Below are 11298 nucleotides of genomic sequence, written 5' to 3' on the forward strand. Positions count from 1 at the left end.
AAAGCCAATGTTTTCTGAATTTTCTCACCCCAAACGTTTGGTTCAGCTTGTTTCATAAGGACTGGGAAATGAAAACTTAAGTTCATGGACATTCCCCACACCCCCTTCTCTGGCCCCGCCTCAGCCCCCCAATTATCACTGCTTTTCCAAATTGGCTTGTTTCTTTTTTCTCTTTCCTTTCTTACAGATTGTTTTAATTCTTTTTTTTTTTTTTTAAGTCATCATCTTTCCAAAGGTAGACACCATTTTATAGCTCAATATTTTTGTTTACTACTTCTCATGATTTCGTCCCTTTTTTCTTTAGCAGTGGTCAGATAATACAGCATTTTAATACATTCAGTGAGAAAAGGATGATTTAATAGACTTGGTTTATTGTTTCTCATACTGCCTTATAACGTTGTGTAATTTTATTCTATCTGTAGATTCTTATAACAGATTTAATGTGCCACGATGTAATTACACACTGCAGATTGTAATCTTAGTGCTGGCTTTTTTATGATAACACAACCATATGAAAATGCCCCCCAAATCAAATTCTCTAAGGCACTGTTGTGTTTCAAGGTTTCCATTAAATCCCTCCTCTCTGGCCACCACTTCTCCTAGATAGTTTTTACTGAAGCACACTTGGGCATAATCTCAGTGTGATCCTTTTTTAAGGATTTTAGGTGAAACAACTTAATGAAGCACATTCCTGGTCTTCCTAAAATAATGTTGTCGGGCCTTGTTACTTTGTTAGTCTTGAGAGTGACAGGATACAGACCATAAATGTCTTCTCTCCTAAATTGGAGATGTGCTTCTAAGCAACTGGCTTTGGTTTGTTTTGTTTTGAAAGTGTGACGTATGGTAACTGATTCTTTTGTCCTGCTTAAATTTGCATTGGGGAATCTTCAAGTCAAAGTTGTATCCTGTATGAATTAAATACATAGATTGGACCATACCCATTTCATGGACCGTACCCAGAGCATTCCCTCTGGGTCAACTCTATTTTCCAGTTCTCTGAATCCCTTTCTCCACTTCTGATCTACTTCTCATTTGTCTTATATTCTTCTGTTGTGCTTATCTTTGCAAGTTGCTCTAAATTTGTTTTCATTACAAAAAGGACAAAGCAGTATCTGAATTTTAAAATTTGTGATACTTTTCCTTAAAAACAGTTTATTCAAACAGGCTAAAATTTGGATTGGAAACGATCAGAGACCAGGTGTAAAATAAAGCTTATCTAGGGTTTTCAGAAAAGAAAGATGATATATGTAAATCGTGTGGCACCAATGGTTGCACAGGAAATACAGTGCACAATCTCTCCCTATTACTACAACTTAAAAATGAACAAACCAAAAAAATCAAAATAAGCAAACCTCATTTTCATAGGTTTTAAAATCAGGAAGCAAAAAAAAGAGCATTACTCATTAATTTTTTAATGAGATAGAGAATAAAATTTAATAGTACCCTAACTAGGAAACAAACATTTCTAAAAAGATCTCTTCTTGACCAAAAGAAATATGTCTAATAGATATGAGTAAAAGTAGGGACCAAAAATATTTTATTTTTCTTAGGACTTTAAAATATATTTTCCCTTTACCTAAAAGATTAAACACATTCAGGAAGACTTCATATAAACTCTTAGAATTGAAAATATTTAGAAAAACCAAATTGAAAAGTTTAAAATGACAGAGGTAGAAATGAGTAGAGTAGGATTGAGATTTACTTCTTAGGGACACCTCAGGTTCACCATTAATCAGGGTAAGCAAAATTTAATATAATAGGCATGACTCCCAGAATAAATGAATTCCATTTTCACCAGTGAAATGATTGCATTTCATAATTTAGACGGATCCTTTATTAAAAAATATGTCACATGTACTTTTACTGTTAGAAAACATTTTCCCCAGTAGCAACAAATCATATACTTCATAGCCTGAAAACTCACATCAACTCCTGATATTTATACATGGATATTTCATACCTCTCATTTTCCAGATATATGTATGAGATGTAAGAAACACAGGCCTTTATTTTTCAAGTGTTGGAAAGTGAGTTATTTCTCTCAAATTAATTTTTCACCAATTGTATGACTTTTTCATTTCCTGTGTGATGAAATGGATAGAGGGACCATCCCTGTTTTATTATACTCTTCTCTCCCTGGTGGATCAGCTGGTAAAGAATCCACCTGCAATGCGGGAAACCTTGGTTCAATCCCTGAGTTGGGACGAGCCCCTGGAGAAGGGAACAGCTACCCACTCCAGTACTCTTGCCTGGAAAATCCCATGGATGGAGGAGCCTGGTAGGCTGCAGTCCATGGGGTCCCGAAGAGTCGGACACGACTGAGCGACTTCCCTTTCACTTTTCACTCTCATGCACTGGAGGAGGGAATGGCAACCCACTCCAGTGTTCTTGCCTGGAGAATCCCAGGGACGGGGGAGCCTGGTGGGCTGCTGTCTATGGGGTCGCACAGAGTCGGACACGACTGAAGCAACTTAGCAGCAGCAGCAAGCTAGAGATAAATGTGTTATCAATAAGAAACCTTAACCAGAGCAATTATGTAAGAAAAAGAGATAGAAGCCATCCAAATTGGAAAGGAAGAAAGAAAACTATACTATAAATGACATGAACATGTATAGATAGAAAACTCAAAAAAAATCCATGAGAAAGCTACTAGAATTAATAAACTCAGCAAAGTTTTGAAATACAAGATTAACACACAAAAATCAGGTATGCTCTTAAATACCATCAGTGAACAATCAGAAAAAGAAATCAAGGAAATAATCACATTGACAATAGCATATAAGAGAGTAAAATACCTGGGAATATTTTTAACCAGGGAGGTGAAAGATTTCTACACTTAAAACTTCAAAGCATTACTGAAAGAAATTAAAGAAAACCTAAGTAAGTAGAAAGACATTTTGAGTTTATTCATTGAGAGGTTTATTATTGTCAAGATGTCAGTACTACACGGAGCAATCTACAGATTCAATACAGCACCCATTAAAAGTCCAGCAGCTTTTTTTTTTGCAGAAATATAAAATTTATCCTCAAATTAGTATGGAATTACAAGGGCACCAAAGAGCTAAAACAATCTTGATAAAGGATGGACTTGGAGAACTCACTTCCTGATTTCAAAGCTTACCACAAAGCCACAGGAAATGAAACCGTGTGGTATTGGCATGTGGATATAAGTGGAGACCAATGGATTAGAATTAAGAATCCAAATATAAACCCATACCTCTATGACCAGTTGAGTTTTGACAAGTCCATTCAATAGAGAAAGAATAGTCTTTTCAATAGATGGTGCCAGGGCAACTGGATTTCTGCATACAAAGGAATGAATTTGAACTCCTACCTCATACCATGCATAAAAATTAACTCAAAATGGATCAAAGACTTCAGTATAAGAGCTAAAACCATCAAATATTTAGGGGAAATCATAGGAGTAAATCTTCATGATCTGAGATTTGGCAATGCCGTCTTAGATATGATACCAAAAGTACAAGAAACAAAAGAAAAAAAATATAGATAAATTGGATTTTATCAACGATGTTCATTTCACTAAGAAAATGAAATACTGCATAACACTGTGAATGCAGTGAATGCCACTGAATTGTTGTACACTCTTAAAAATGGCTAAAATGGCAAAGTTTGTTATATATATATATATATTTACCACATTTTAAAATTAATAAATACAGTTAATATTCTTAGAAAACTCTGAATTATATTCTTTAAATGGGTGACTTGTAGGGTGTGTCAATTGTAATTTAACAAGGTGGTTAAAAGGTATAAAATAAGCATTTACCTGAAAGTCATGTTTACTGGATGCAACATAGAGGAATTTATTTTTTGTTTTTCTTCATTGTTCATCTAAAATAATTTCAGATATCTATGATAACTACTTTCATGTTTTTAATCAACACTGAAACAATTTTGTTAGTTGTAAGCCATGAAGTCAATTCCTATGGCGGTATCCATGTGCTCACTACATTTAAATTAGAAACTTGTATCAGACTTATCCTAGTTCTCACTAACATATCTCTGTTTAGCCCCCTCAGAACACCACCGGTATACAGTGCCTGCACACATTGGGTGTAGCCAGAGCTTAATGGTAATTTATGTGAATACCTGTTAAGTCAGGGGAGCAGAATGCATGTGATTCAGGGTTTCTTTTTATCTACCCTAAACTTCTAAATCAATGCCTTTCTGATTCCCAGAGGTGATTCCATTCTTCGAAACCTCAGCTCTTAAAGAGCCATCTGCCTAATAATGGCAGATACAGTAAGTTAAACACAGCATTTTTTAGCCTCATTCAGACTTAATGTTGTAGCATACAGTGTTAGGACTTGCAGAAAACTTCATAATCAAACATTTAAAGTCCCTTGTAGCAGGATTTGTCATTTTAAGTAAAATTGTTTATGTCTGAATATCAAACATATAACTGATAAAGGTGGAAAATTATATCATGGAACTTGAAATAGTAATTCTATGGAGTTGACACTTGAAATGTACTTAATTGAGGTATCTATGGGTAGTGGGTATGATTTTACTTCTTAAATAGGAAAGACATTAAAAATTAAGCCCAGCAATTCTCAGATTTTCCATATTGGGAAACAGCCCTTGACCTGGGGAAAATTAAAAAAGTTTGAGATTGCTAATAAACATAATTTGCTCACCTCCCACTATTCATACTGTGACCCTTTCTTCTTTTATTATAGCTTCATATCCTTACACTTATGCATCCCTCTTCTTTCTATATAGTCACCCACCCCAAAGGCTGGTCACTTCATTTTAATAGAAAATTATTTAAGACTTAAAATCCTTTCAGAAGAAAAGTAGCTTCTATAGCTGAGGCTATGTAATAGGGTTAGAAAATTGATCAATTTACTTGACTTCTGCTTGCCAATAGTGGTTTCGGTCATCTGGAGTCTTAGCAGTTCAAAGCCAAAAATAATCATCTCGTATCAAAATCTTTTGTGTTGCTTGTGCCTCACTTCTTTCCCACTGACAGCAAAGCCTGTCTCTTCAGTTCCTGGTTGCCTGCCCAGTCTTTGGACCATCTGCCCTGTCTGGTCTTATGGTTTGGGTTTCCTCCTGCTTTCTGATTTCATGCCTGATTTCAGCCAAGAATAATTTTTCTCAATTGTTGGTGTTTGTGGCTGTCCCATCTTTACCTAGCTCCTAATTTCCATCTTGTTTTAATCCTCAGTCTCTTCTGTACCAGCTTCTGCTTTCACATTTGACACATTTCAAAACACTGCTTCACTTCCTACCCAGTCTCAGTTTTCAGAGCAGCCTCATCAGGCCCTAACTTTGCCACTTATTGAGCTTAGTGCTCTGAAAACCCAACCTTGACTGGTCTTGGAGAGAGAAAAAGCAAAGAATCAAATACCAATTATTAATTTTCATTAATAATTATAGCAATTGTACATTTTCATTTAGTGGTTAAGTAATTGTTCCTTCATCATTTTAAAGTATATCTGTTTTTTCCCCACAAAATAACTCACAAAAATGGCTGCTACAACCCTCTTCATCCATAACCCAAAGGTGATCTGGTTAAGCTACTGAACATTTAAGTCAATTGCATAGAAACAGTAGAGGTCAGGAATCTTAGAAGACACTGAATCCACAGGGAGGATGTATTGCCAGTCAGACACAGTTACCCAGATTATGCTATTGGGTTCATTAATCCTGTTACTTTTTAGAAGAGGCTCATGTGGTTTGGTAGATGAAATAAGAGGTCATACCTCTGACAACATCTTTTCAAAGAGGGAATCAGTAAGACTTACTCTTTACTCCCTTTTCTTTCAGAATTTAAAGGTACATTATTGACAAGTATTAATTTTCATTATACTCTGATTAAGCAAATATATTAATGCCTTTTGGGCTTCCCTGGTGGCCCAGACAGTAAAGAATCTACCTGCAATATGGGAGGACTGGGTTCAACCCCCCTGGGTTGGGAAGATTCCCTGGAGGATAGCAGGGCAACCCACTCCAGTATTCTTGCCTGAGGATTCCCATGGACAGAGGAGCATAGCAGGCTACAGTCCATGGGGTTGCAAAAAGTCAGACACAACTGAGCAACTAAACATAACACATATAATTTTTCTTCCTGGCTGCCTTCCCAAGACACTGGCAATCATCCTGGAACTGGCCTTCCATTCTCCACTGTGTGTATGTGTGTATGAATCTGTGCACATGTGCAATTTTCCTTATATCTTCAATAGTGTATATTTAGTTATCTGGTCATATTTATTTTGTTACTGTGATGAGCATTTTTTTCTTCATCAGTTGTCACCAACTATGCCAGGGCTGGTTGTCTTCTATTAAGTCTATTGACTCTTAAGTAACCAAAATATAAAAAGGAATGATCATTTAGGAGCTCAGTTAATCTGAGTCAATTATGCAGATATAGACCAATATGTGAGATTACCAAGGACATACCTCTTTATGACTCCTGAAAGGAAATACTAACATAAAGTTCTCTACAAAATGTTCCTATTTAAATTTTCTGTTTAAAATGTTAAATACTATGACTCACATGCTATGTACAGATCATTATGATAGACATTGTCATGGGACATAGTTCTCAGATTGTGGTGGGCCTGGCACTTTTGCATCTATGGGACTTCACAGTGGTCTTTCCTTATAACCAGTTCAGCTTTACATTACATCATTCTTTCTAATGTTGTATCCTTTGTACTATTTTAGTAATATTTAAGAAATTAAGAACAGCTTTTTTATATGCTTGGGTGTATTTGGATCTAACTTTTCAGACATCACATTATGTTTGCCTTTGAAGATGTGGTGGTCTTGGTGTCCTACAAGTAGTCTTTACTTATGGAAATGCCTTCATGAAAATAAGTACACTGGCTAGACAATGTGTCTCCCAAAGATTTCTATCAGAAAACCACCTGAAAATGTCCTGTGGTGAATTTCAATACTTACTTTCCTTTTTGTGGCCTTGTTTGCTTTAAGGAAAACTAAAAGAAGCATTAACCGTGCATTTGTTAATCCAATTTATGGGAACTGGAGCAACCCAGAGAAAACAGAGGTAAGTGGTAATGATAAACTGTCTTGTCTCAGAAGGGAAAACACAGGCACATGCACACACATACAACACACAGATAGTGTTGTCTGGACATGTTCTCATATCATGGTTAAGAGATATGTTTTAGTGGACTTATTTCTCCACCAGAGAGATAAGATGGGAAGGATTGTAATTCTCTCTAAATATGCAGTGAGAATTTCCCATTTCAGGACGGTTTCAATCTGCTTATAGAATCAGTTCACTGTTAAATGGCTTTGTGGTCACTGTTCATACCGAGAGAGAGGCAACAAATCTGGAAAATATCAGTTTAACTGACAGAGTATTAGTCATCTCCTCACAGTAACTCTTCATGGACTGATCTTCATATTTTATTCCCAGACACAAAAGGGAGAATAGCATTCTGTGCTCTCTTTCAATTCAGGTGTGGGCTGTGAGGTCTATTACCTGATTATTTAGACAGAGAAAGGAGAAACTGAAGTGTGTTACATCTTTCTTGGCCTTTTTAACAGCACTCCTTATGAGTGCAATATGAAATAGGCTGGAGAGAAAATGTCAAGTAAAATCTCTCTCATCCCTTTCTTAAGTATGTAATATGAGCATCCATTTGGGTATAAAACAGGATTGGCTATCACACATCACTTCTGTGTGAAAGCTTCCTTACATCTGATTTTAGAAATATTGTATCAAATTAATTCTCTTGTCAAAGTAAGCATATGGTAGAAAACCAGTTTTTAATTTTAATGAAAATCAGTTATAAACAGTTACTACTGTTACTAAAAATAAGTAGCAGACGTTTCAGATTAGGTGGTTTCTAGCATATTTGAGTTATGTGGTCAAAGTCTAACAAAATGCTTGACTTTTTTTATTTCTGTTACCTGATAACTTGGGCTTCCCTTGTGGCTCAGCTAGTAAAGAATCCAGCCTGCAATATGGGAAACCTGGGTTCAATCCCTGGGTTGGGAAGATTCCCCTGGAGAAGGGAAAGGCTACCCACTCCAGTATTCTGGCCTGGAGAATTCCATGGACTGTATAGTCCATGGTGTGGCAGAGTCGGACACAACTGAGCAACTTGCACTTTACCTGATAACTTAGAAGAGGAAGGGAGAAGTTAAGGGCACATCTTCATTAATGACATACCATACACTTTGTATGTAATTATGTTAGAAATGAAAATAAATAAGATATACCTAAGAATACAGAATTAACTTGATTTCAAGTCAATTAACTCACAGAGTAAAAATGAAAACATAGTTCTACTTAATGGATAATATTAATAAATAAATAAGAAACAAAGGTAATGTATCTTCTTGACAAAGTAGGAAGGTGTAACATAAACCTATTTTCACTTTTACTAAAGAAAAGAAAATTTAACCATTTTAGTCTTAAGCTTAGTTTAACTTTTAGAATCTGAAAGTTACAAAGGATGTCAGGAAATAAAATGTTTTAAATTGGACATTTTTATATTAATCATTCCTCTTTCATGTTGTTTCTTTACATTAAGAATGGCTAGAGAAGAAATCCTGTCATAGCTCTCAACTTTTATTGCTGTTTTGATTTCTGTTGTTTCAGAAACAAATAACTTTGTGTTAATTAAACTAAGTGTCATCTTTCCTGACATAACAGAGAAATAGACTTCTCAGAAAATACTCTTCTGAACATTCTTAGAGAAAGTTCTCATATTCTGATATACAAATTTAGAAGATAGTATATTGAAAACCACGTACCCATCAGCCAGCATCTACAATGATCAACCCATGGTCACTCTTGTTTCACCTCTGCTGCCACCCATTTCCTCCACCCACCAGAATGGTGGTGATGTTTTTTATTTTTTTGTTTTTTAAAACAGACTTAATTTTCTTCGAGAAGTTTCAGGTTCAGGACAGAAGGTACACAGATTTTCCATATATCCTGTGTCCCCACACATGGCATAGCCTTTCCCATTATCAACATCTCCAACAAGAGTAGTACATTTCTTACAACTGATGAACCTACATTGACATGTTGTAATTACCCAGAGTCCATAGTTTACATTACAATTCACTCTTTGTGTCAACCAGAGTGTTTTTAAGCAAATTCCAGTATCATTTAATTTTACCTGTAAAGACTTAAGTTATACTAGGATAAACATATTTAAAAAAACATATAACCACAGTATCACTTGCAAACATTTAACAGTAATTTCGTGATACAATCAAAGATTCCATCAGTGTTCAACCTGTCCCATTTGTCTCATAATTAAGTGTGTCTGGAGGGGTTGTACTTTGTTGTTGTTGCTATATTTTAAAAATCAGGATCCATATAATTTATGTGCATTCAAATTGTTAGACATGTCTCTAGTCTCTTTTAATCTCTAGATTTCATTTTGTATTTTCCCCTTGCAATTTATTTGTTGAAGAAACCATGTTGGTTGTCCTATACAAATTTCCATGTTTTAGATTTTCTAATATATACTGCAAAATATAATTCTCCCAGATGAAAGCTGTTGGCTGTTGTTTTTTGTAAATATTTTTATTTAGCTTTATTTAACCTAACTATAATCAAAGCAATAGATGTAAAAACAGTGCCATAGAAAGAAGCAGTCAAGATCCTGGCCACTGCATTCCCCCATCTCACCAGAGTGAGGAAAAGGCAGTGGCTTCTTTGCTAAGAGAGGATGCTGGGCACACACCAAGAAGAGGCCTGTGTCAATCAATGATTCAGGCAGTATGGACTGGAGGTGTTGAAGTAGGAGTCGGGGATGCACTAGTTATTACTCCAGTGAAAATTCATTAAAAACTCACTGCATTATTCATGATCTGGAAACGCTTTTTATTTTAAAGTCTAAAATCATAACCTTTCAATGTGTTTTTCTTTAGAGTTCTATATACTCCTTCTCAAACCCGTTATATGACACAGTATCAGGAAGACTGGAGACTATATCTAATCATCTCAAATAGTGCCATCAAGATCATCAAGATTGGGACTTCCCTGGTGGTCCAGTGGCTAATAGTCTGCTCTTCCTCTGCAGAGGGCACAGGTTTGATCCCTGGTCAGGGAACTAAGATCCCACATGCTGCATGGCATGGCAAAAGAAGACAAAAAGATCAAATATGATCTTGTATCCAGTCTGTGAAATGTGATAGAAATTCATCTTATTCAATAGTAAAACTAGAAGGGATTTGGAATACCACTCTAATTATTACATTTGCAAATAAATTTTCTTATAGAATATATTGAATGTTTTCATGGAATCTGAATAAGAACTTTATCTTCATTATATATCTGAATATTTTAATAAAATGTCCCACTTAAGTTTCTTGTTTTCTTTTGACTTTATTATAGTTATTTTTTTAAGGATGAATCAAATTGTTTCAGACCATGAATATAGAGAAGTTTTAAGATGCTTATTTATATTCCATTGAGCTTAGAAATAAAGTTGAACTGACTACAAACCAGCAGGAGTGGGCGGACAAATATAGTAATCCTTATCAACATAACCATGAATAAAAGGTATTTCTGCATTTTGGGGAAAAAAATGTGATAAATTATCATCCTGAACTTGCCTTCATTCAAATCATCATTTAACATCCATCTTTACATAGATATAAAAATAATGCTAAAATATATGTTAAGAAGCTTTGTTTTTCTGAAAAGAATAGAGAACCCAGAAATAAACCCACACACTTATGGTCAATTAATCTGCAACAAAGGAAGCACAAATATACAATGAGGAACAGACAGTCTCTTCTGTAAGTGCTTCTGGGAAAACTGAACTGCTTATAAAAGAACTGAATTAGAACATCTTCTCACACCATATAAAAAAATAAACTCAAAATGGATTAAATAGCTAAATGTAAGACCTGAAACCATAAAACTCCTTGTGGAGAACACAGGCAAGCATATGTAAATCATAGCAATATTTTTGGATCTGTCTCATAAAGCAAAAGAAACAAAAGCAAAAATAAACAAATGGAACCTAATTAAACTTAAAGACTTTTGCACAACAAAGGAAACCACTGACAGAATGAGAAGACAATCTACTGAATGGTAAAAAAATATTTGCAAATGGCATAACCAATAAGGGGTTAATATCAAAAAAATATAAACAGCTCATACAACTCAATATCAAAAACACAAACACCCTGATTTAAAAAGCAGGCAAAAGACCTGAGTAGACATTCTTCCAAAGAAGAATACAGATGGCCAACAGGAACATGAAGAGTGCTCGATATCAGTAATCATCAGAGAAATGCAAATGGAAACCCCATTGAGACATCACGTCACAC

General features: G+C 35.2%; 1 protein-coding gene across 1 annotated transcript in view; it reads left to right on the forward strand.

Annotated features, from left to right (window-relative positions):
* The window catches only part of MALRD1 (MAM and LDL receptor class A domain containing 1), a 512511-nt gene extending 502542 nt beyond the window's left edge, over positions 1-9969 (forward strand). The window contains exons 39-40 of the mRNA XM_065919555.1: positions 6961-7036; positions 9889-9969. Of these exons, the coding sequence (XP_065775627.1) occupies positions 6961-7036; positions 9889-9969 (157 nt within the window). The remainder of the gene's footprint in view (positions 1-6960; positions 7037-9888) is intronic.
* Positions 9970-11298: the final 1329 nt, after the last annotated feature.

Source organism: Muntiacus reevesi, chromosome 2 (genome assembly GCF_963930625.1).
Source record: "Muntiacus reevesi chromosome 2, mMunRee1.1, whole genome shotgun sequence".
Lineage (NCBI taxonomy): Eukaryota > Metazoa > Chordata > Mammalia > Artiodactyla > Cervidae > Muntiacus > Muntiacus reevesi.